Raw genomic sequence first — 27,286 nt, forward strand, 5'->3', positions numbered from 1 at the left:
CACCTTTAAGGAGTAATACTGTTGTACCTTTATACTGACACCTCTAAGGAGTAATACTGTGGTACCTTTATACTGACACCTTTAAGGAGTAACACTGACACCTTTAAGGAGTAATACTGTGGTACCTTTATACTGACACCTTTAAGGAGTAACACTGACACCTTTAAGGAGTAATACTGTTGTACCTTTATACTGACACCTTTAAGGAGTAATACTGTGACGCCTTTATACTGACACCTTTAAGGGGTAATACTGTGGTACCTTTATACTGACACCTTTAAGGAGTAATACTGTGGTACCTTTATACTGACACCTTTAGGGAGTAATACTGTTGTACCTTTAAGGGGTAATTACTGACACCTTTAAGGAGTAACACTGACACCTTTAAGGAGTAATACTTTGGTACCTTTATACTGACACCTTTAGGGAGTAATACTGTGGTACCTTTATACTGACACCTTTAAGGGGTAATACTGTTGTACCTTTAAGGATTAATACTGTGGTACCTTTATACTGACACCTTTAAGGAGTAATACTGTGGTACCTTTATACTGACACCTTTAAGGAGTAATACTGACACCTTTAAGGAGTAATACTGTGGTACCTTTATACTGACACCTTTAGGGAGTAATACTGTGGTACCTTTATACTGACACCTTTAGGGAGTAATACTGTGGTACCTTTATACTGACACCTTTAAGGGGTAATTACTGTGGTACCTTTAGGGAGTAATACTGACACCTTTAAGGAGTACTATTGTGGTACCTTTATACTGACACCTTTAAGGAGTAACACTGACACCTTTAAGGAGTAATACTGACACCTTTAAGGAGTAATACTGTGGAGCCTTTATACTGACACCTTTAAGGAGTAATACTGTGGTACCTTTATACTGACACCTTTAAGGAGTAATACTGTGGTACCGTTACACTGACACCTTTAAGGAGTAATACTGACACCTTTAAGGAGTAATACTGTGGTACCTTTATACTGACACCTTTAGGGAGTAATACTGTTGTACCTTTAAGGATTAATACTGTGGTACCTTTATACTGACACCTTTAGGGAGTAATACTGTTGTACCTTTAAGGGGTAATTAATGTGGTACCTTTAGGGAGTAATACTGTGGTACCTTTATACTGACACCTTTAAGGAGTAATACTGACACCTTTAAGGAGTAATACTGTGGTACCTTTATACTGACACCTTTAAGGAGTAATACTGTGGTACCTTTATACTGACACCTTTAAGGAGTAATACTGACACCTTTAAGGAGTAATACTGTGGTACCTTTATACTGACACCTTTAGGGAGTAATACTGTGGTACCTTTATACTGACACCTTTAGGGAGTAATACTGTGGTACCTTTATACTGACACCTTTAAGGGGTAATTACTGTGGTACCTTTAGGGAGTAATACTGACACCTTTAAGGAGTACTATTGTGGTACCTTTATACTGACACCTTTAAGGAGTAACACTGACACCTTTAAGGAGTAATACTGTGGTACCTTAATACTGACACCTTTAAGGAGTAATACTGACACCTTTAAGGAGTAATACTGTGGTACCTTTATACTGACACCTTTAGGGAGTAATACTGTTGTACCTTTAAGGATTAATACTGTGGTACCTTTATACTGACACCTTTAGGGAGTAATACTGTTGTACCTTTAAGGGGTAATTACTGTGGTACCTTTAGGGAGTAATACTGACACCTTTAAGGAGTAATACTGTGGTACATCTATACTGACACCTTTAAGGAGTAATACTGCCACCTTTAAGGAGTAATACTGTGGTACCTTTATACTGACACCTTTAAGGAGTAACACTGACACCTTTAAGGAGTAATACTGTGGAGCCTTTATACTGACACCTTTAAGGAGTAATACTGTGGTACCTTTATACTGACACCTTTAAGGAGTAATACTGTGGTACCTTTATACTGACACCTTTAAGGAGTAATACTGTGGAGCCTTTATACTGACACCTTTAAGGAGTAATACTGTGGAGCCTTTATACTGACACCTTTAAGGAGTAATACTGTGGTACCTTTATACTGACACCTTTAAGGAGTAATACTGTGGTACCGTTACACTGACACCTTTAAGGAGTAATACTGACACCTTTAAGGAGTAATACTGTGGTACCTTTATACTGACACCTTTAGGGAGTAATACTGTTGTACCTTTAAGGATTAATACTGTGGTACCTTTATACTGACACCTTTAGGGAGTAATACTGTGGTACCTTTATACTGACACCTTTAAGGAGTAATACTGACACCTTTAAGGAGTAATACTGCCACCTTTAAGGAGTAATACTGTGGTACCTTTATACTGACACCTTTAAGGAGTAACACTGACACCTTTAAGGAGTAATACTGTGGAGCCTTTATACTGACACCTTTAAGGAGTAATACTGTGGTACCTTTATACTGACACCTTTAAGGAGTAATACTGTGGTACCTTTATACTGACACCTTTAAGGAGTAATACTGTGGTACCTTTATACTGACACCTTTAAGGAGTAATACTGTGGCAACTTTATACTGACACCTTTACATTTAAATTCAGGCTGTAACACAAAATGTATACTTTCTGAAGGCACTGTAGATGTCTGTCATTATAGATATACTAGACAGGACTGACTGAGCTAACTATAACTAGATGGCTCAGTCAGTCCTATATCTATGATCTTCTATCAGAGAAACTGTTGATTAAAAGAGATCTATAAAACATGTGTCTGTGTGAGTAAACAAACACAGTGAGCTCAAAGTATTGGAACACGTTGTTGTTGTTGTTGTTTAGGCTCTGTACTCCACCACGTTGATACAATGACTGAGGTTAAAGTGCAGAATGTCAGATTTAATTTGAGGCTATTCCCGTCCATATCAGGTGAAACATTTAGAAATTACAGCATTTTTGTACATATTCCCCCCCATTTTAGGGGACCAAAAGCATTGGGAAAAATTCACTTGTGTAGTACATCAGTCAAATGTTTAGTATTTGGTCCCATATTCTTAGCACTCAATAACTACATCAAGCTTGTAACTTTACAAACGTGTTGGATGTATTTCCTGTTTGTTTTGGTTGTGTTTCAGATTATGTTGTGCACAACAACAAAAATATGTCACTGTCCCAATACTTTTGGCCCTCACTGTATAATAACAAGATATTGAAAACATACAGTACATTTCCTGAACATAAATGATTTAAGGTCTATGTGTGATTATATTTTAGCGTGTGTGTGTGAGGCCAGTCAGTGTTCTGAGTCGAGGTGGCAGCGTTGCGTTGGCGTCTCGGTGCCAGCGGGGGGAGGTGGCGAGGGAAGGCGGGGTTAGAACACTCAGCGCCACGCTCGGAAGTTTCAGCAGCGACCATAACTCCTCCCCTCTGGTCACTACGGCGACAACATCCTCCTCACTGCCACACCAGGAGACTGCTCCGCTACGAAGCTTAGAGAGGAACAGAGAAACCCTACACACACACACACACACACACACACACACACACACACGAACGGCTGTAGTGACTGGCTGTAGTGTGTGTAATTTGTGACTGTAGCCTGTAGGCCTGATGGCTGCATGGTGCAGTAGGACTGATGGCTGCATGGTACAGTAGGTAGGGAGCTACTACAGCAGTGAGCCTGTAGGCCTGATGGCTGCATGGTACAGTAGGTAGGGAGCTACTACAGCAGTGAGCCTGTAGGCCTGATGGCTGCATGGTACAGTAGGTAGGGAGCTACTACAGCAGTGAGCCTGTAGGCCTGATGGCTGCATGGTACAGTAGGTAGGGAGCTACTACAGCAGTGAGCCTGTAGGCCTGATGGCTGCATGGTACAGTAGGTAGGGAGCTACTACAGCAGTGAGCCTGTAGGCCTGATGGCTGCATGGTACAGTAGGTAGGGAGCTACTACAGCAGTGAGCCTGTAGGCCTGATGGCTGCATGGTGCAGTAGGTAGGGAGCTACTACAGCAGTGAGCCTGTAGGCCTGATGGCTGCATGGTACAGTAGGTAGGGAGCTACTACAGCAGTGAGCCTGTAGGCCTGATGGCTGCATGGTACAGTAGGTAGGGAGCTACTACAGCAGTGAGCCTGTAGGCCTGATGGCTGCATGGTACAGTAGGTAGGGAGCTACTACAGCAGTGAGCCTGTAGGCCTGATGGCTGCATGGTGCAGTAGGTAGGGAGCTACTTGAGCGACTTGAAGTTCCATTTCAAACCTATAATGCAACACTCTGAAAGCCCATTGTGTGTGTGTTACCTGGGTATGAGGTCGTGGGAATGGGAAGCCCATTGTATGTGTGTGTGTTACCTGGGTATGAGGTCGTGGGAATGGGAAGCCCATTGTGTGTGTGTGTGTGTTACCTGGGTATGAGGTCGTGGGAATGGGAAGCCCATTGTGTGTGTGTGTGTGTTACCTGGGTATGAGGTCGTGGGAACGAGAAACCCATTGTGTGTGTGTGTGTTACCTGGGTATGAGGTCGTGGGAACGGGAAGCCCATTGTGTGTGTGTGTGTTACCTGGGTATGAGGTCGTGGGAACGGGAAGCCAGTTTAGCGAGCGCGCTCAGTAAGGAGGTAACCACCCTGGGGGAGGGGCTTCCAGAGGAAGTGATCTCGAAGAGGACTGCCTCCAATGCCTCGAAACAGGAAGTAACCAGATCCACGGAACACCGAGAGTCAAATGACACCGACAGGTACTCACCTAGCACCCACACCTAGCACGCACACACAGACACACAAAGGCACACAGTCACACACAGTCACACACAGACACACAAAGGCACACAAAGGCACACAGGCACACACAGGCACACACACAGTCTCGATCTGTCACCAAGTGTCTGTAAAGGTTTCTCTAGTGTGAGTATGTATAGCATAGTGTGTGTAGTGTGTATAGTATATTGTTTATATCAGTGTGAATATCAGTGTGTATAGTATAGTGTGTATATCAGTGTGTATAGCATAGTGTGTGTAGTGTGTATAGTAGAGTGTGTATAGTATATTGTTTATATCAGTGTGAATATCAGTGTGTATAGTATAGTGTGTATATCAGTGTGTATAGTATAGTGTGTATATCAGTGTATAGTATAGTGTGTATATCAGTGTGTATATCAGTGTGTATAGCATAGTGTGTGTAGTGTGTATAGTATATTGTTTATATCAGTGTGAATATCAGTGTGTATAGTATAGTGTGTATATCAGTGTGTATAGTAGTGTGTATATCAGTGTGTATAGTATAGTGTGTATAGTATAGTGTGTATAGTATAGTGTGTATATCAGTGTGTATAGTATAGTGTGTATATCAGTGTGTATAGTATAGTGTGTATATCAGTGTGTATAGTATAGTGTGTATATCAGTGTGTATAGTATAGTGTGTATATCAGTGTGTATAGTATAGTGTGTATATCAGTGTGTATAGTATAGTGTGTATATCAGTGTGTATAGTATAGTGTGTATATCAGTGTGTATAGTATAGTGTGTATATCAGTGTGTATAGTATAGTGTGTATATCAGTGTGTATAGTATAGTGTGTATATCAGTGTGTATAGTAGAGTGTGTATAGTATATTGTTTATATCATAGTGTGAATATCAGTGTGTATAGTATAGTGTGTATAGTATAGTGTGTATATCAGTGTGTATAGTATATTGTGTATAGTATAGTGTGTATATTCGTGTGTGAAAACCTTGTGAAGACTTACAGAAAATGTTTGACCTCTGTCATTGCCAACAAAGTAACAAAGTATTGAGATAAACTGTTGTTATTGACCAAATACTTATTTTCCACCATAATTTGCAAATAAATTCTTTAAAAATCCTAAATCCTGTCATAGCTTAAGTGTACCTATGATGAAAATTACAGGCCTCTCTCATATTTTTAAGTGGGAGAACTTGCACAATTGGTGGCTGACTAAATACTTTTTTGCCCCACTGTATATAGTATATAGTTCTCACCACATGTGTGTATATTATAGTGTATATTATATAGTTCTCACCACATGTGTGTATATTATAGTATATAGTATATAGTTCTCACCACATGTGTGTATATTATAGTATATATTATATAGTTCTCACCACGTGTGTATATTATAGTGTATAGTATATAGTTCTCACCACATGTGTGTATAGTATATAGTATTATAGTGTATAGTATATAGTTCTCACCACATGTGTGTATATTATAGTGTATATTATATAGTTCTCACCACGTGTGTATATTATAGTGTATAGTTCTCACCACATGTGTGTATATTATAGTGTATAGTATATAGTTTTCACCACATGTGTGTATATTATAGTGTATAGTATATAGTTCTCACCACATGTGTGTATTTTATAGTGTATAGTATATAGTTCTCACCACATGTGTGTATATTATAGTGTATAGTATATAGTTCTCACCACATGTGTGTATATTATAGTGTATAGTATATAGTTCTCACCACATGTGTGTATAGTATATAGTATTATAGTGTATAGTATATAGTTCTCACCACATGTGTGTATATTATAGTGTATAGTATATAGTTCTCACCACATGTGTGTATAGTATATAGTATTATAGTGTATAGTATATAGTTCTCACCACATGTGTGTATATTATAGTGTATAGTATATAGTTCTCACCACATGTGTGTATATTATAGTGTATAGTATATAGTTCTCACCACATGTGTGTATATTATAGTGTATAGTATATAGTTCTCACCACATGTGTGTATAGTATATAGTTCTCACCACATGTGTGTATAGTATATAGTATTATAGTGTATAGTATATAGTTCTCACCACATGTGTATATAGTATTATAGTGTATAGTATATAGTTCTCACCACATGTGTGTATATTATAGTGTATAGTATATAGTTCTCACCACATGTGTGTATAGTATATAGTTCTCACCACATGTGTGTATAGTATATAGTATTATAGTGTATAGTTCTCACCACATGTGTGTACAGGTCTTCTTTGCTGTGGATGTTAGTGGTGGTTCCAGCAAACTCCAGCAGCTCCCGTGATTGGTCCACAACCAGAGAGGGGTGGAGCTTACACAGCTTCAACAAGTGGTGGCTAAAAACTCTAGAGAGAGAAACAAGAGAGAAAATCAAAAGAGAACCGAGAGAGAGAGAGAAACGAGAGAGAAACGAGAGAGAGAGTGGAAAGATAGAGAGTTAATGAGCAGATGAGCTCCCGAATTGTTCAGCATGTTTTTCCAAAAGATAGACTGAGGGTTGTATAAAAGGTGGATTATTTTACAAGGACATATACAGGGTAACCCCCTCCACATCATCTACAGGGCACTGTGAAGGGATCACCACAGTACAGTACCCCTTAGATATTAAACGTGACAAGGCACCGAGAGAGTACAGAGAGAAGCTCCTCATGGACAATCCAGAAACACCTTTTGCTGACTGCTACAAAAACTGGAACGTCAGTAACCTAATCTTCCGCACAGACCCTCCCTTTATTCTGTATTTTATTTCACCTTTATTTAACCAGGTGGCCAGTTGAGAACAAGTTCTCATTTACATCTGCGACCTGGCCAGGATGAAGCAAATAAAGCAGTGAGACACAAACAACAGTTACACATGGAGTAAACAGTCAATAACACACTAACCCTAACCCCTAACCCTAACCCCTAACCCAAAAAACACAGTTACACATGGAGTAAACAAACGTACAGTCAATAACACACTAACCCTAACCCCTAACCCAAAAAACACAGAGTTACACATGGAGTAAACAAACGTACAGTCAATAACACACTAACCCTAACCCCTAACCCAAAAAACACAGAGTTACACATGGAGTAAACAAACGTACAGTCAATAACACACTAACACCAACCCTAACCCCTAACCCCAACAACACAGTTACACATGGAGTAAACAATCAATAACACACTAACCCTAACCCCTAACCCAAACAACACAGTTACACATGGAGTAAACAAATGTACAGTCAATAACACACTAACCCTAACCCCTAACCCTAACCCAAACAACACAGAGTTACACATGGAGTAAACAAACGTACAGTCAATAACACACTAACCCTAACCCCTAACCCTAACCCCTAACCCAAACAACACAGTTACACATGGAGTAAACAAATGTACAGTCAATAACACACTAACCCTAACCCTAATCCAAACAACACAGAGTTACACATGGAGTAAACAAACGTCAGTCAATAACACACTAACCCTAACCCCTAACCCTAACCCCTAACCCAAACAACACAGTTACACATGGAGTAAACAAATGTACAGTCAATAACACACTAACCCTAACCCTAATCCAAACAACACAGAGTTACACATGGAGTAAACAAACGTACAGTCAATAACACACTAACCCTAACCCTAACCCAAACAACAGAGTTACACATGGAGTAAACAAACGTACAGTCAATAACACACTAACCCTAACCCGAACAACAGAGTTACACATGGAGTAAACAAACGTACAGTCAATAACACACTAACCCTAACAACAGAGTTACACATGGAGTAAACAAACGTACAGTCAATAACACACTAACCCTAACCCCTAACCCAAAAAACACAGAGTTACACATGGAGTAAACAAACGTACAGTCAATAACACACTAACACCAACCCTAACCCCTAACCCCAACAACACAGTTACACATGGAGTAAACAATCAATAACACACTAACCCTAACCCCTAACCCAAACAACACAGTTACACATGGAGTAAACAAATGTACAGTCAATAACACACTAACCCTAACCCCTAACCCTAACCCAAACAACACAGAGTTACACATGGAGTAAACAAACGTACAGTCAATAACACACTAACCCTAACCCCTAACCCTAACCCCTAACCCAAACAACACAGTTACACATGGAGTAAACAAATGTACAGTCAATAACACACTAACCCTAACCCTAATCCAAACAACACAGAGTTACACATGGAGTAAACAAACGTACAGTCAATAACACACTAACCCTAACCCCTAACCCTAACCCCTAACCCAAACAACACAGTTACACATGGAGTAAACAAATGTACAGTCAATAACACACTAACCCTAACCCTAATCCAAACAACACAGAGTTACACATGGAGTAAACAAACGTACAGTCAATAACACACTAACCCTAACCCCTAACCCTAACCCCTAACCCAAACAACACAGTTACACATGGAGTAAACAAACGTACAGTCAATAACACACTAACCCTAACCCTAACCCAAACAACAGAGTTACACATGGAGTAAACAAACGTACAGTCAATAACACACTAACCCTAACCCGAACAACAGAGTTACACATGGAGTAAACAAACGTACAGTCAATAACACACTAACCCTAACCCGAACAACAGAGTTACACATGGAGTAAACAAACGTACAGTCAATAACACACTAACCCTAACCCCTAACCCAAACAACAGAGTTACACATGGAGTAAACAAACGTACAGTCAATAACACACTAACCCTAACCCCTAACCCTAACCCCTAACCCTAACCCCTAACCACACAGAGTTACACATGGAGTAAACAAACGTACAGTCAATAACACAATAGAAAAAAGTCTATATACAGTGTGTGCAAATAGCATGAGGAGGTGAGGCAATAAATAGGCCATAGTAGTAAAGTAATTACAATTTAGCAAATTAACACTGGAGTGATAGATGTGCAGATGATGATGTGCAAGTAGAAATACTGGTGTGCAAAAAATAAAATCAAACCGATATGGGGATGAGGTAGGTAGTTGGGCTATTTACAGATGGACTATGTACAGCTGCAGCGGTCGGTAAGCTGCTCAGTTAGCTGATGTTTAAAGTTATTGAGGGAGATATAAGTCTCCAACTTCCAGTCATTGGCAGCAGAGAACTGGAAGGAAAGGCAGCCAAAGGGGTGGCTTTGGGGATGACCAGTGTGATATACCCGCTGGAGCGCGTGCTACAGGTGGGTGTTATGGTGACCAGTGAGCTGAGATAAGGCGGAGCTTTACCTAGCAAAGACTTATAGATGACCTGGAGCCAGTGGGTTAGGCAACGAATATGTAGCGAGGGCCAGCCGACGAGTGTACAGGTCACAGTGGTAGGTGGTATATGGGGCTTTGGTGACAAAACGGATGGCACTGTGATAGACTGCATCCAATTTGCTGAGTAGAGTGTTGGAGGCTATTTTGTAAATGACATCGACAAGTCCAGGATCGGTAGGATAGTCAGTTTTACGAGGGAGTTTGGCAGAGTGAGTGAAGGAGGCTTTGTTGTGAAATAAGAAGCCGATTCTAGATTTAATTTTGGATTGGATATGTTGAATACGAGTCTGGAAAGAGAGTTTACAGTCTAGCCAGACACCTAAGTATTTGTAGTTGTCCACATATTCTAAGTCAGAACCCTCCAGAGTAGTGATGCTCGTCGGGCGGGCGGTAGTGATCGGTTGAAGAGCATGCACTTAGTTTTACTAGCGTTTAAGAGCAGTTGGAGGCCATGAAAGGAGTGTTGTATGGCATTGAAGCTCGTTTGGAGGTTTGTTAACACAGTGTCCAAAGAAGGGCCAGATGTATACAGAATGGTGTCGTCTGTGTAGAGGTGGATCAGGGAATCACCCGCTGCAAGAACGACATCGTTCTTGACTCATTTTGGGTTCCGGTACTGTTTTATATTTAGGAGCTCCACAATACTTTTGAGATAATATTCTATAAGAGGAAGAGGAGCTCAAGCAGTAGAACTTTGAGATATGAAGACATTATTATAAATTAAATTAAACTCACAAAAATGTACATATGAAAACTATAAGTGGCACGCAGATTGGTAGACACTATGGAAGACACTATGGAACACAAAGCTTTTACTATCTCATCCTGGAATATACAAGGTCTGAGCAGGAACCCAGACTTCATCAAATAAATGTGAAATACAGACATTGTCATCCTACAAGAAACATGGTACTTCTCCATCCTAGAGGGGGAGATAAACCATTTCCAGGCCCAGGGACATGTAATAGTCTGTGGAGACCTAAATGCCAGACAAGGGACAAGAACCTGACACCCTCAGCACCCAGGGAGACAAACACCTGCCTGGAGGTGACAGCATTCCCTCCCCCGTATGCCCCCCTAGGCACAACTACGACAACATAACCAACAAAAACGGGTCACAACTCCTGCAGCTTTGTCGCACGCTGGGTCTGTACAGTCAATGGTACTATAGGCTTCAAGGGGACTCTTACCGTAGGTACACAATCACCTGACCTCATCCCTTGGCAGTAGTACTGTAGACTACTATCACTGACCTTAACCCAGAGTCCCTCAGAGCATTCAGTCAGCCCACTGACACCTCTCTCAGATCACTGCTGAATCACATTTCACTGTAATAGTGAAGGTGCAAACTTGGCAGTAGTAAACCTAAACAGTATAATTGACATTTCAGCTCCCCTATCAAATCTAACGTTTTCAAGCAGACAACCTTAGAAAATGAAAAACAATGACAAATGGTTTGATGAAGAATGCAAAAACCTAGGAAAGAAAGTGAGAAACCTGTCCAACCAAAAACATGACATCACAATACCCCATAATGACATCACAATACCCCCTAATGACGAAGCGCAAAAAAGGATTTTAGAATTTTTTTCAAATTTATAAAGATTTAAAATGTAAATACCATATTTATATAAAGTACCAGTCAAATGTTTGGACACACCTATTCATTCCAGTGTTTCTTTATTTTTTACAATAAAAAAAATACAAAATAAAAAGTGTTAAACAAATCAAAATATGTGTGTCCTGGTGTGTGTCCTAACCAGTGTATTAGTGTGTGATGCGGTGTGTGTACTGGCCAGTGTATTAGTGTGTGATACGGTGTGTGTCCTGACCAGTGTATTAGTGTGTGATGCGGTGTGTGTACTGACCAGTGTATTAGTGTGTGATGCAGTGTGTGTACTGACCAGTGTATTAGTGTGTGATGCAGTGTGTGTACTGACCAGTGTATTAGTGTGTGATGCAGTGTGTGTACTGACCAGTGTATTAGTGTGTGATGCGGTGTGTGTACTGACCAGTGTATTAGTGTGTGATGCAGTGTGTGTACTGACCAGTGTATTAGTGTGTGATGCAGTGTGTGTACTGACCAGTGTATTAGTGTGTGATGCAGTGTGTGTACTGACCAGTGTATTAGTGTGTGTCCTGACCAGTGTATTAGTGTGATGCAGTGTGTGTCCTGACCAGTGTATTAGTGTGATGCGGTGTGTGTCCTGACCAGTGTATTAGTGTGTGATGCAGTGTGTGTACTGACCAGTGTATTAGTGTGTGATGCAGTGTGTGTACTGACCAGTGTATTAGTGTGTGTCCTGACCAGTGTATTAGTGTGATGCAGTGTGTGTACTGACCAGTGTATTAGTGTGTGTCCTGACCAGTGTATTAGTGTGTGATGCAGTGTGTGTACTGACCAGTGTATTAGTGTGATTCAGTGTGTGTCCTGACCAGTGTATTAGTGTGATGCAGTGTGTGTCCTGACCAGTGTATTAGTGTGTGATGCAGTGTGTGTCCTGACCAGTGTATTAGTGTGATGCAGTGTGTGTCCTGACCAGTGTATTAGTGTGATGCAGTGTGTGTCCTGACCAGTGTATTAGTGTGTGATACGGTGTGTCCTGACCAGTGTATTAGTGTGTGATACGGTGTGTGTCCTGACCAGTGTATTAGTGTGTGATACGGTGTGTGTACTGACCAGTGTATTAGTGTGTGTCCTGACCAGTGTATTAGTGTGATACGGTGTGTGTCCTGACCAGTGTATTAGTGTGTGATACAGTGTGTGTCCTGACCAGTGTATTAGTGTGTGATACGGTGTGTGTCCTGACCAGTGTATTAGTGTGTGATACGGTGTGTGTCCTGACCAGTGTATTAGTGTGTGATACGGTGTGTGTACTGACCAGTGTATTAGTGTGTGATGCAGTGTGTGTACTGACCAGTGTATTAGTGTGTGATACAGTGTGTGTCCTGAGCAGTGTATTAGTGTGTGATACGGTGTGTGTCCTGACCAGTGTATTAGTGTGTGATACGGTGTGTGTCCTGACCAGTGTATTAGTGTGTGATACGGTGTGTGTACTGACCAGTGTATTAGTGTGTGATGCAGTGTGTGTACTGACCAGTGTATTAGTGTGTGATACGTGTGTGTCCTGACCAGTGTATTAGTGTGTGATACGGTGTGTGTACTGACCAGTGTATTAGTGTGTGTCCTGACCAGTGTATTAGTGTGTGATACGGTGTGTGTCCTGACCAGTGTATTAGTGTGTGATACGGTGTGTGTACTGACCAGTGTATTAGTGTGTGTGTCCTGACCAGTGTATTAGTGTGTGATACGGTGTGTGTCCTGACCAGTGTATTAGTGTGTGATACGGTGTGTGTCCTGACCAGTGTATTAGAGTGTGTCCTGACCAGTGTATTAGTGTGATACGATGTGTGTCCTGACCAGTGTATTAGTGTGTGATGCAGTGTGTGTCCTGACCAGTGTATTAGTGTGTGATACGGTGTGTGTCCTGACCAGTGTATTAGTGTGATACGATGTGTGTCCTGACCAGTGTATTAGTGTGTGATGCAGTGTGTGTACTGACCAGTGTATTAGTGTGATGCAGTGTGTGTCCTGACCAGTGTATTAGTGTGTGATGCAGTGTGTGTACTGACCAGTGTATTAGTGTGATTCAGTGTGTGTCCTGACCAGTGTATTAGTGTGATGCAGTGTGTGTCCTGACCAGTGTATTAGTGTGTGATGCAGTGTGTGTACTGACCAGTGTATTAGTGTGATGCAGTGTGTGTACTGACCAGTGTATTAGTGTGTGTGTATGACCAGTGTGTGTGCAGTGTGTGTACTGACCAGTGTATTAGTGTGTGATGCAGTGTGTGTACTGACCAGTGTATTAGTGTGTGATGCAGTGTGTGTACTGACCAGTGTATTAGTGTGTGTCCTGACCAGTGTATTAGTGTGATGCAGTGTGTCCTGACCAGTGTATTAGTGTGATGCGGTGTGTCCTGACCAGTGTATTAGTGTGATGCAGTGTGTGTACTGACCAGTGTATTAGTGTGTGATGCAGTGTGTACTGACCAGTGTATTAGTGTGTGTCCTGACCAGTGTATTAGTGTGATGCATGCCAGTGTATTAGTGTGTGTCCTGACCAGTGTATTAGTGTGTGATGCAGTGTGTGTACTGACCAGTGTATTAGTGTGATTCAGTGTGTGTCCTGACCAGTGTATTAGTGTGATGCAGTGTGTGTCCTGACCAGTGTATTAGTGTGTGATGCAGTGTGTGTCCTGACCAGTGTATTAGTGTGATGCAGTGTGTGTCCTGACCAGTGTATTAGTGTGATGCAGTGTGTGTCCTGACCAGTGTATTAGTGTGTGATACGGTGTGTGTACCTGACCAGTGTATTAGTGTGTGATACGGTGTGTGTCCTGACCAGTGTATTAGTGTGATACGGTGTGTGTCCTGACCAGTGTATTAGTGTGTGATGACCAGTGTATTAGTGTGATACGTGTGTCCTGACCAGTGTATTAGTGTGTGATACGGTGTGTGTCCTGACCAGTGTATTAGTGTGTGATACGGTGTGTGTCCTGACCAGTGTATTAGTGTGTGATGCAGTGTGTGTACTGACCAGTGTATTAGTGTGTGATACGGTGTGTGTCCTGACCAGTGTATTAGTGTGTGATACGGTGTGTGTACTGACCAGTGTATTAGTGTGTGATGCAGTGTGTGTACTGACCAGTGTATTAGTGTGTGATACGGTGTGTGTCCTGACCAGTGTATTAGTGTGATACGGTGTGTGTACTGACCAGTGTATTAGTGTGTGTGTCCTGACCAGTGTATTAGTGTGTGATACGGTGTGTGTCCTGACCAGTGTATTAGTGTGTGATACGGTGTGTGTACTGACCAGTGTGTGTGTCCTGACCAGTGTATTAGTGTGTGATACGTGTGTGTCCTGACCAGTGTATTAGTGTGTGATACAGTGTGTGTACTGACCAGTGTATTAGTGTGTGATCCTGACCAGTGTGTGTCCTGACCAGTGTATTAGTGTGTGATACGGTGTGTGTGACCTGTATTAGTGTGTGTGTATTAGTGTGAGTGTGTGTCCTGACCAGTGTATTAGTGTGTGATGCAGTGTGTGTCCTGACCAGTGTATTAGTGTGATGCAGTGTGTGTCCTGACCAGTGTATTAGTGTATGTGTGTGTGTCCTGACCAGTGTATTAGTGTGTGATGCAGTGTGTGTACTGACCAGTGTATTAGTGTGATTCAGTGTGTGTCCTGACCAGTGTATTAGTGTGATGCAGTGTGTGTCCTGACCAGTGTATTAGTGTGTGATGCAGTGTGTGTCCTGACCAGTGTATTAGTGTGATGCAGTGTGTGTCCTGACCAGTGTATTAGTGTGATGCAGTGTGTGTCCTGACCAGTGTATTAGTGTGATACAGTGTGTGTCCTGACCAGTGTATTAGTGTGTGATACGGTGTGTGTCCTGACCAGTGTATTAGTGTGTGATACGGTGTGTGTACTGACCAGTGTATTAGTGTGTGATGCAGTGTGTGTACTGACCAGTGTATTAGTGTGTGATACAGTGTGTGTCCTGACCAGTGTATTAGTGTGTGATACGGTGTGTGTCCTGACCAGTGTATTAGTGTGTAATACGGTGTGTGTACTGACCAGTGTATTAGTGTGTGATGCAGTGTACTGACCAGTGTATTAGTGTGTGATACGGTGTGTGTCCTGACCAGTGTATTAGTGTGTGTACTGACCAGTGTATTAGTGTGTGTCCTGACCAGTGTATTAGTGTGATACGGTGTGTGTCCTGACCAGTGTATTAGTGTGTGATACAGTGTGTGTCCTGACCAGTGTATTAGTGTGTGATACGGTGTGTGTACTGACCAGTGTATTAGTGTGTGTCCTGACCAGTGTATTAGTGTGATACGGTGTGTGTCCTGACCAGTGTATTAGTGTGTGATACAGTGTGTGTCCTGACCAGTGTATTAGTGTGTGATACGGTGTGTGTCCTGACCAGTGTATTAGTGTGTGATACGGTGTGTGTCCTGACCAGTGTATTAGTGTGTGATACGGTGTGTGTACTGACCAGTGTATTAGTGTGTGATGCAGTGTGTGTACTGACCAGTGTATTAGTGTGTGATACAGTGTGTGTCCTGACCAGTGTATTAGTGTGATACGGTGTGTGTCCTGACCAGTGTATTAGTGTGTGATACGGTGTGTGTCCTGACCAGTGTATTAGTGTGTGATACGGTGTGTGTACTGACCAGTGTATTAGTGTGTGATGCAGTGTGTGTACTGACCAGTGTATTAGTGTGTGATACGGTGTGTGTCCTGACCAGTGTATTAGTGTGTGATACGGTGTGTACTGACCAGTGTATTAGTGTGTGTCCTGACCAGTGTATTAGTGTGTGATACGGTGTGTGTCCTGACCAGTGTATTAGTGTGTGATACGGTGTGTGTACTGACCAGTGTATTAGAGTGTGTCCTGACCAGTGTATTAGTGTGATACGATGTGTGTCCTGACCAGTGTATTAGTGTGTGATGCAGTGTGTGTCCTGACCAGTGTATTAGTGTGTGATACGGTGTGTGTCCTGACCAGTGTATTAGTGTGATACGATGTGTGTCCTGACCAGTGTATTAGTGTGTGATGCAGTGTGTGTACTGACCAGTGTATTAGTGTGATGCAGTGTGTGTCCTGACCAGTGTATTAGTGTGTGATGCAGTGTGTGTACTGACCAGTGTATTAGTGTGATTCAGTGTGTGTCCTGACCAGTGTATTAGTGTGATGCAGTGTGTGTCCTGACCAGTGTATTAGTGTGTGATGCAGTGTGTGTACTGACCAGTGTATTAGTGTGTGATGCAGTGTGTGTACTGACCAGTGTATTAGTGTGTGATGCGGTGTGTGTACTGACCAGTGTATTAGTGTGTGATGCAGTGTGTGTACTGACCAGTGTATTAGTGTGTGATGCAGTGTGTGTACTGACCAGTGTATTAGTGTGTGATGCAGTGTGTGTACTGACCAGTGTATTAGTGTGTGTCCTGACCAGTGTATTAGTGTGATGCAGTGTGTGTCCTGACCAGTGTATTAGTGTGATGCGGTGTGTGTCCTGACCAGTGTATTAGTGTGTGATGCAGTGTGTGTACTGACCAGTGTATTAGTGTGTGATGCAGTGTGTGTACTGACCAGTGTATTAGTGTGTGTCCTGACCAGTGTATTAGTGTGTGATGCAGTGTGTGTACTGACCAGTGTATTAGTGTGATTCAGTGTGTGTCCTGACCAGTGTATTAGTGTGATGCAGTGTGTGTCCTGACCAGTGTATTAGTGTGTGATGCAGTGTGTGTCCTGACCAGTGTATTAGTGTGATGCAGTGTGTGTCCTGACCAGTGTATTAGTGTGATGCAGTGTGTGTCCTGACCAGTGTATTAGTGTGTGATACGGTGTGTGTCCTGACCAGTGTATTAGTGTGTGATACGGTGTGTGTCCTGACCAGTGTATTAGTGTGTGATACGGTGTGTGTACTGACCAGTGTATTAGTGTGTGTCCTGACCAGTGTATTAGTGTGATACGGTGTGTGTCCTGACCAGTGTATTAGTGTGTGATACAGTGTGTGTCCTGACCAGTGTATTAGTGTGTGATACGGTGTGTGTCCTGACCAGTGTATTAGTGTGTGATACGGTGTGTGTCCTGACCAGTGTATTAGTGTGTGATACGGTGTGTGTCCTGACCAGTGTATTAGTGTGTGATGCAGTGTGTGTACTGACCAGTGTATTAGTGTGTGATACGGTGTGTGTCCTGACCAGTGTATTAGTGTGTGATACGGTGTGTGTACTGACCAGTGTATTAGTGTGTGATGCAGTGTGTGTACTGACCAGTGTATTAGTGTGTGATACGGTGTGTGTCCTGACCAGTGTATTAGTGTGTGATACGGTGTGTGTACTGACCAGTGTATTAGTGTGTGTCCTGACCAGTGTATTAGTGTGTGATACGGTGTGTGTCCTGACCAGTGTATTAGTGTGTGATACGGTGTGTGTACTGACCAGTGTATTAGTGTGTGTGTCCTGACCAGTGTATTAGTGTGTGATACGGTGTGTGTCCTGACCAGTGTATTAGTGTGTGATACGGTGTGTGTCCTGACCAGTGTATTAGAGTGTGTCCTGACCAGTGTATTAGTGTGATACGATGTGTGTCCTGACCAGTGTATTAGTGTGTGATGCAGTGTGTGTCCTGACCAGTGTATTAGTGTGTGATACGGTGTGTGTCCTGACCAGTGTATTAGTGTGATACGATGTGTGTCCTGACCAGTGTATTAGTGTGTGATGCAGTGTGTGTACTGACCAGTGTATTAGTGTGATGCAGTGTGTGTCCTGACCAGTGTATTAGTGTGATGCAGTGTGTGTCCTGACCAGTGTATTAGTGTGTGATGCAGTGTGTGTACTGACCAGTGTATTAGTGTGATTCAGTGTGTGTCCTGACCAGTGTATTAGTGTGATGCAGTGTGTGTCCTGACCAGTGTATTAGTGTGTGATGCAGTGTGTGTCCTGACCAGTGTATTAGTGTGATGCAGTGTGTGTCCTGACCAGTGTATTAGTGTGATGCAGTGTGTGTCCTGACCAGTGTATTAGTGTGATACGGTGTGTGTCCTGACCAGTGTATTAGTGTGTGATACGGTGTGTGTCCTGACCAGTGTATTAGTGTGTGATACGGTGTGTGTACTGACCAGTGTATTAGTGTGTGATGCAGTGTGTGTACTGACCAGTGTATTAGTGTGTGATACAGTGTGTGTCCTGACCAGTGTATTAGTGTGTGATACGGTGTGTGTCCTGACCAGTGTATTAGTGTGTGATACGGTGTGTGTACTGACCAGTGTATTAGTGTGTGATGCAGTGTGTGTACTGACCAGTGTATTAGTGTGTGATACGGTGTGTGTCCTGACCAGTGTATTAGTGTGTGTACTGACCAGTGTATTAGTGTGTGTCCTGACCAGTGTATTAGTGTGATACGGTGTGTGTCCTGACCAGTGTATTAGTGTGTGATACAGTGTGTGTCCTGACCAGTGTATTAGTGTGTGATACGGTGTGTGTCCTGACCAGTGTATTAGTGTGTGATACGGTGTGTGTCCTGACCAGTGTATTAGTGTGTGATACGGTGTGTGTCCTGACCAGTGTATTAGTGTGTGATACGGTGTGTGTCCTGACCAGTGTATTAGTGTGTGATACGGTGTGTGTACTGACCAGTGTATTAGTGTGTGATGCAGTGTGTGTACTGACCAGTGTATTAGTGTGTGATACGGTGTGTGTCCTGACCAGTGTATTAGTGTGTGATACGGTGTGTGTACCTGACCAGTGTATTAGTGTGTGTCCTGACCAGTGTATTAGTGTGATGATGTATTAGTGTGTGATACGGTGTGTGTACTGACCAGTGTATTAGTGTGTGTGTCCTGACCAGTGTATTAGTGTGTGATACGGTGTGTGTCCTGACCAGTGTATTAGTGTGTGATACGGTGTGTGTCCTGACCAGTGTATTAGAGTGTGTCCTGACCAGTGTATTAGTGTGTGATACGGTGTGTGTCCTGACCAGTGTATTAGTGTGTGTACTGACCAGTGTATTAGTGTGTGATGCAGTGTGTGTCCTGACCAGTGTATTAGTGTGATACGATGTGTGTCCTGACCAGTGTATTAGTGTGTGATGCAGTGTGTGTCCTGACCAGTGTATTAGTGTGTGATACGGTGTGTGTCCTGACCAGTGTATTAGTGTGATACGATGTGTGTCCTGACCAGTGTATTAGTGTGTGATGCAGTGTGTGTCCTGACCAGTGTATTAGTGTGTGATGCAGTGTGTGTCCTGACCAGTGTATTAGTGTGATACGATGTGTGTCCTGACCAGTGTATTAGTGTGTGATGCAGTGTGTGTACTGACCAGTGTATTAGTGTGTGATGCAGTGTGTGTCCTGACCAGTGTATTAGTGTGTGATGCAGTGTGTGTACTGACCAGTGTATTAGTGTGTGATGCAGTGTGTGTACTGACCAGTGTATTAGTGTGTGATGCAGTGTGTGTACTGACCAGTGTATTAGTGTGATGCAGTGTGTGTCCTGACCAGTGTATTAGTGTGTGATGCAGTGTGTGTACTGACCAGTGTATTAGTGTGTGATGCAGTGTGTGTCCTGACCAGTGTATTAGTGTGATGCAGTGTGTGTCCTGACCAGTGTATTAGTGTGTGATGCAGTGTGTGTCCTGACCAGTGTATTAGTGTGATGCAGTGTGTGTACTGACCAGTGTATTAGTGTGTGATGCAGTGTGTGTACTGACCAGTGTATTAGTGTGTGATGCAGTGTGTGTACTGACCAGTGTATTAGTGTGTGATAGAGTGTGTGTACTGACCTGTGTATTAGTGTGTGATGCAGTGTGTGTACTGACCAGTGTATTAGTGTGATGCAGTGTGTGTTCTGATTAGTGTGTGATGCAGTGTGTGTACTGACCAGTGTATTAGTGTGTGATGCAGTGTGTGTTCTGACCAGTGTATTAGTGTGTGATGCAGTGTGTGTCCTGACCAGTGTATTAGTGTGTGATGCAGTGTGTGTCCTGACCAGTGTATTAGTGTGTGATGCAGTGTGTGTCCTGACCAGTGTATTAGTGTGTGATGCAGTGTGTGTTCTGACCAGTGTATTAGTGTGTGATACGGTGTGTGTTCTGACCAGTGTATTAGTGTGTGATACGGTGTGTGTTCTGACCAGTGTATTAGTGTGTGATACGGTGTGTGTCCTGACCAGTGTATTAGTGTGTTATGCAGTGTGTGTACTGACCAGTGTATTAGTGTGTGATGCAGTGTGTGTTTTGACCAGTGTATTAGTGTGATGCAGTGTGTGTCCTGACCAGTGTATTAGTGTGATGCAGTGTGTGTCCTGACCAGTGTATTAGTGTGTGTCCTGACCAGTGTATTAGTGTGATGCAGTGTGTGTCCTGACCAGTGTATTAGTGTGTGATGCAGTGTGTGTACTGACCAGTGTATTAGTGTGTGATGCAGTGTGTGTCCTGACCAGTGTATTAGTGTGTGATGCAGTGTGTGTACTGACCTGTGTATCAGTGTGTGTACTGACCAGTGTATTAGTGTGTGATGCAGTGTGTTTACTGACCAGTGTATTAGTGTGTGATGCAGTGTGTGTACTGACCAGTGTATTAGTGTGATGCAGTGTGTGTCCTGACCAGTGTATTAGTGTGTGGTGCGGTGTGTGTACTGACCAGTGTATTAGTGTGTGATGCAGTGTGTGTACTGACCAGTGTATTAGTGTGTGATGCAGTGTGTGTACTGACCAGTGTATTAGTGTGATGCAGTGTGTGTACTGACCAGTGTATTAGTGTGATGCAGTGTGTGTACTGACCAGTGTATTAGTGTGATGCAGTGTGTGTACTGACCAGTGTATTAGTGTGATACGGTGTGTGTACTGACCAGTGTATTAGTGTGATGCAGTGTGTGTACTGACCAGTGTATTAGTGTGATGCAGTGTGTGTACTGACCAGTGTATTAGTGTGATGCAGTGTGTGTACTGTATTAGTGTGTATGTACTGACCTGTGTATTAGTGTGTGATACGGTGTGTGTACTGACCAGTGTATTAGTGTGTGATGCAGTGTGTGTACTGACCAGTGTATTAGTGTGTGATGCAGTGTGTGTCCTGACCAGTGTATTAGTGTGATGCAGTGCGTGTCCTGACCAGTGTATTAGTGTGTGATGCAGTGTGTGTCCTGACCAGTGTATTAGTGTGTGATGCGGTGTGTGTACTGACCAGTGTATTAGTGTGATGCAGTGTGTGTCCTGACCAGTGTATTAGTGTGTGATGCAGTGTGTGTACTGACCAGTGTGTGTACTGACCAGTGTATTAGTGTGTGATGCAGTGTGTGTACTGACCAGTGTATTAGTGTGTGATGCAGTGTGTGTCCTGACCAGTGTATTAGTGTGTGATGCAGTGTGTGTCCTGACCAGTGTATTAGTGTGTGATGCAGTGTGTGTCCTGACCAGTGTATTAGTGTGTGATGCAGTGTGTGTACTGACCAGTGTATTAGTGTGTGATACAGTGTGTACTGACCAGTGTATTAGTGTGTGATACAGTGTGTCCTGACCAGTGTATGTGTGATGCAGTGTGTGTACTGACCAGTGTATTAGTGTGATGCAGTGTGTGTACTGACCAGTGTATTAGTGTGATGCAGTGTGTACTGACCTGTGTATCTCTGCAGTGTATTAGTGTGTGATGCAGTGTGTGTACTGACCAGTGTATTAGTGTGATGCAGTGTGTGTACTGACCAGTGTATTAGTGTGATGCAGTGTGTGTACTGACCTGTGTATCTCTGCAGTGTATTTGGGGATGTTGAGCAACAGACTGCTTCTCTCCAACAGCACCAACACCAGCTGGGCCAGCAACCTCTCATCTGATACCTACACACACACATCAAAGCTATACTTATATACACAAAATACATGTTTTATCTCTGATGTATTCTGGTTGTAGCCTGTGTGTGTGTGTTACCGTGGTAACTGTGTTGAAGTAGACGTGCAGCAGCACTGGAACACTTTGAGCTGATTGGATGACTCTGGACCAATCAGCTGCCTCCATCAGCAGGTCATGGAGCACGCTCAGTCTGTCCATGGTATCACCTGGGGAGAAATACAGTAATGTTACTGTAGTGGTATTATAGTAGTGGCATTACAGTAGTGGCATTACAGTATTACAGTAGTGGTATTATAGTAGTGGCATTACAGTAATGGTATTACAGTTTTACAGTAGTGGCATTACAGTATTACAGTAGCGCCATTACAGTAGTGGCATTACAGTATTACAGTAGTGGCATTACAGTATTACAGTAGTGGTATTATAATAGTGGCATTACAGTAATGGCATTACAGTTTTACAGTAGTGGCATTACAGTATTACAGTAGTGCCATTACAGTAGTGGCATTATAGTATTACAGTAGTGGCATTACAGTAGTGGTATTACAGTATTACAATAGTGGCATTACATTAGTGGCATTACAGTATTACAGTAGTGGCATTACAGTAGTGGCATTACAGTATTATAGTAGTGACATTACAGTAGTGGTATTATAGTAGTGGCATTACAGTATTACAGTAGTGGTATTACAGTAGTGCCATTACAGTAGTGGCATTATAGTATTACAGTAGTGGCATTACAGTAGTGGTATTACAGTATTACAATAGTGGCATTACATTAGTGGCATTACAGTATTACAGTAGTGGCATTACAGTAGTGGCATTACAGTATTATAGTAGTGACATTACAGTAGTGGTATTATAGTAGTGGCATTACAGTATTACAGTAGTGGTATTATAATAGTGGCATTACAGTAATGGCATTACAGTTTTACAGTAGTGACATTACAGTATTACAGTAGTGCCATTACAGTAGTGGCATTATAGTATTACAGTAGTGGCATTACAGTAGTGGTATTACAGTATTACAATAGTGGCATTACATTAGTGGCATTACAGTATTACAGTAGTGGCATTACAGTAGTGGCATTACAGTATTATAGTAGTGACATTACAGTAGTGCCATTACAGTAGTGGCATTACAGTAGTGGTATTACAGTATTACAATAGTGGCATTACATTAGTGGCATTACAGTATTACAGTAGTGGCATTACAGTAGTGGCATTACAGTATTATAGTAGTGACATTACAGTAGTGGTATTACAGTAGTGGCATTACAGTATTATAGTAGTGGCATTACAGTAGTGGTATTATAGTAGTGGCATTACAGTATTATAGTAGTGGCATTACAGTAGTGGCATTACAGTATTACAGTAGTGGCATTACAGTATTACAGTAGTGGCATTACAGTATTATAGTAGTGGCATTACAGTAGTGGTATTATAGTAGTGGCATTACAGTATTATAGTAGTGGCATTACAGTAGTGGCATTACAGTATTACAGTAGTGGCATTACAGTAGTGGCATTACAGCAGTGGCATTACAGTAGTGGCATTATAGTATTACAGTAGGTGTATTATAGTATTACAGTGCTGGTATTACAGTAGGTGTATTACAGTATTACAGTAGGTCTATTACAGTATTGGTATTACAGTAGGTGTATTATAGTATTACAGTAGGTGTATTACAGTATTACAGTAGGTGTATTACAGTATTGGTATTACAGTAGGTGTATTATAGTATTACAGTACTGTTATTACAGTAGGTGTATTATAGTATTACAGTACTGTTATTACAGTAGGTGTATTACAGTATTACAGTAGTGGTATTGCAGTAGGTGTATTATAGTATTGCAGTAGGTGTATTACAGTAGTGGAATTATAGTATTACAGTAGTAGTGGTATTACAGTATTATAGTAGTGGTATTAAAGTATTACAGTAGTAGTGGTATTACATTATTATAGTAGTGGTAGTATAGTATTATAGTAGTAGTATCACAGTATTATAGTAGTAGTGGTATTACAGTATTATAGTAGTAGTGGTATTACAGTAGTAGTGGTATCACAGTATTATAGTAGTAGTGGTATTACAGTATTATAGTAGTAGTGGTATTACAGTATTATAGTAGTAGTGGTAATACAGTTGTAATATTACAGTAGTGGTAATATAGCATTACAGTAGTAGTGGTATTATAGTACTAGTGGTATTATAGTAGTAGTGGTATCACAGTAGTATAGTAGTAGTGATATTACAGTATTATAGTAGTGGTATTATAATATTACAGTAGTAGTGGTATTACAGTATTATAGTAGTAATATTACAGTAGTGGTATTACAGTAGTACAATAGTGGTAGTACACTAGTAATATTACAGTAGTGGTATTATAATATTACAGTAGTGGTATTATAATATTACAGTAGTGGTATTATAGTAGTGGTATTATAGTATTACAGTAGTAGTGGTATGACAGTTGTAGTGATATTACAGTAGTAGTGGTATTACAGTATTACAGTAGTAGTGGTATTATAGCATTACAGTAGTAATATTACAGTAGTGGTATTATAATATTACAGTAGTGGTATTATAGTATTACAGTAGTAGTGGTATGACAGTTGTAGTGATATTACAGTAGTAGTGGTATTACAGTATTACAGTAGTAGTGGTATTATAGCATTACAGTAGTAATATTACAGTAGTAGTGATATTACCAGACCCTGCCTCCCCTCTCAACAGGAACAGGAAGAGGCCTCTATGGGCGGGGCTTCGGAAAGCTTCCAGCGATGACAGACCACGCCCCCCTGGCTCAGACACAGGGAAGCTTGCAGACCTGACGCACAGATCACCATGTTACATTTCTATACTGCTCTGATGTTTCCCTGAAATGCTTCTAGGAGCATTGTGTATGTCATTGATTGATTTGTTATTACACTCTAGGTACCCTACACCATCCCAACAGAGATACCTTACACACATCAACGTAGAACACACTACGTATTTATTGTGTATGTTATTGATTGATTTGTTTTTACACCATCTTACAGAGATACTTTACACACATCAACGTAGAATACACTACGTATTTATTGTGTATACAGTTGAACTCGGAAGTTTACATACACTTAGGTTGTATTTTCAAACTATAGTTTTGGCAAATCGGTTAGGACATCTACTTTGTGCATGACACAAGTCATTTTTCCAACAATTGTTGACAGACAGATTATTTCACTTATAATTCACTGTATCACAATTCCTGTGGGTCAGAAGTTTACATACACCAAGTTGACTGTGCCTTTTAACAGCTTGGACAATTTCAGAAAATGACATGGTTTTAGAAGATTCTGATTGACTCAGATTATGTCAATTAGCCTATGAATGTACTTTGGTGCGAAAAGTGTACAAAATGATCTATATCCACAGTAAAACGAGTCCTATATCGACATAACCTGAAAGGCCGCTCAGCAAGGAAGAAGCCACTGCTCAAAAACTGCCATAAAAAAGCCAGAGTACGGTTTGCAACTGCACATGGGGACAAAGATCGTACTTTTTTGGAGAAATGTCCTCTGGTATGATAAAACAAAAATAGAACTGTTTGGCCATAATGACCATCGTTATGTTTGGAGGTAAAAGGGGGAGGCTTGCAAGCCGAAGAACACCATCCCAACCGTGAAGCACGGGGGTGGCAGCATCATGTTGTGGGGGTGCTTTGCTGCAGGAGGGACTGGTGCACTTCACAAAATAGATTGCTTCATGAGGCAGGAAAATTATGTGGATGTATTGAAGCAACATCTCAAGACATCAGTCAGGAAGTTAAAGCTTGGTCGCAAATGGGTCTTCCAAATGGACAATGACCCAAAGCATACTTCCAAATTTGTGGCAAAATGGCCACAAAGTCAAGGTATTGGAGTGGCCATCACAAAGCCCTGACCTCAATCCCAGAGACAATTTGTGGGCGAGCAAGGAGGCCTACAGACCTGACTCAGTTACACCAGCTCTGTCAGGAGGAATGGGCCAAAATTCACCCAACTTACTGTGGGACGTTTGTGGAAGGCTACCTGAAATGTTTGACCCAAGTTAAACAATTTAAAGGCAATGCTACCAAATACTAATTGAGTGATTGCAAACTTCTGACCCACTGGGAATGTGATGAAAGAAATTAAATCTGAAATAAATAATTGTCTCTACTATTATTCTGACATTTCACATTCTTAAAATAAAGTGGTGATCCTAACTGACCAAAGACAGGGAATTTTTACTAGGATTAAATGTCAGGAATTGTGAAAAACTGAGTTTAAACGTATTTGGCTAAGGTGTATGTAAACTTCAGAATTCCACTGTATAAGCATTCTATCTCTACGTGTGTGTGTGTGTGTGTGTGTACCTGAGCTGCAGGGTGAGAGCAGCAGTGAGACAGGGCAAGTCCAGTAGAGAGTGCAGCAGCTCAACTGCAGTCCCAGCCGTGACCAGAGAGGGCAGCACATCCACATAGTCAGATACCAGGCCTGGACTGTCCCACGCTAGGAACTACAAAATATCACATAGTCAGATACCAGGCCTGGACTGTCCCACGCTAGGAACTACAAAATATCACATAGTCAGATACCAGGCCTGGACTGTCCCACGCTAGGAACTACAACACATAGTCAGATACCAGGCCTGGACTGTCCCACGCTAGGAACTACAACACAAAGTCAGATACCTGGCCTGGACTGTCCCACGCTAGGAACTACAACACATCACATAGTCAGATACCAGGACTGACCTGTCCCACGCTAGGAACTACTACACATAGTCAGATACCAGGCCTGGACTGTCCCACGCTAGGAACTACAACACA

General features: G+C 42.0%; 1 protein-coding gene across 1 annotated transcript; it reads right to left on the reverse strand.

Annotated features, from left to right (window-relative positions):
• Positions 1–2,521: 2,521 nt before the first annotated feature.
• Positions 2,522–26,979, reverse strand: LOC135530569 (AP-5 complex subunit zeta-1-like; the record flags this gene model as incomplete). Its single annotated transcript, XM_064958868.1, is given in 7 exon segments — positions 2,522–3,479; positions 4,524–4,720; positions 6,954–7,086; positions 22,341–22,438; positions 22,530–22,657; positions 25,161–25,279; positions 26,831–26,979. Coding segments are annotated over 7 exon segments (1,065 nt in total), but the record flags the coding sequence as incomplete, so codon positions are not given.
• Positions 26,980–27,286: the final 307 nt, after the last annotated feature.

This window comes from Oncorhynchus masou, unplaced genomic scaffold (genome assembly GCF_036934945.1).
Source record: "Oncorhynchus masou masou isolate Uvic2021 unplaced genomic scaffold, UVic_Omas_1.1 unplaced_scaffold_1382, whole genome shotgun sequence".
Taxonomy (NCBI): domain Eukaryota; kingdom Metazoa; phylum Chordata; class Actinopteri; order Salmoniformes; family Salmonidae; genus Oncorhynchus; species Oncorhynchus masou.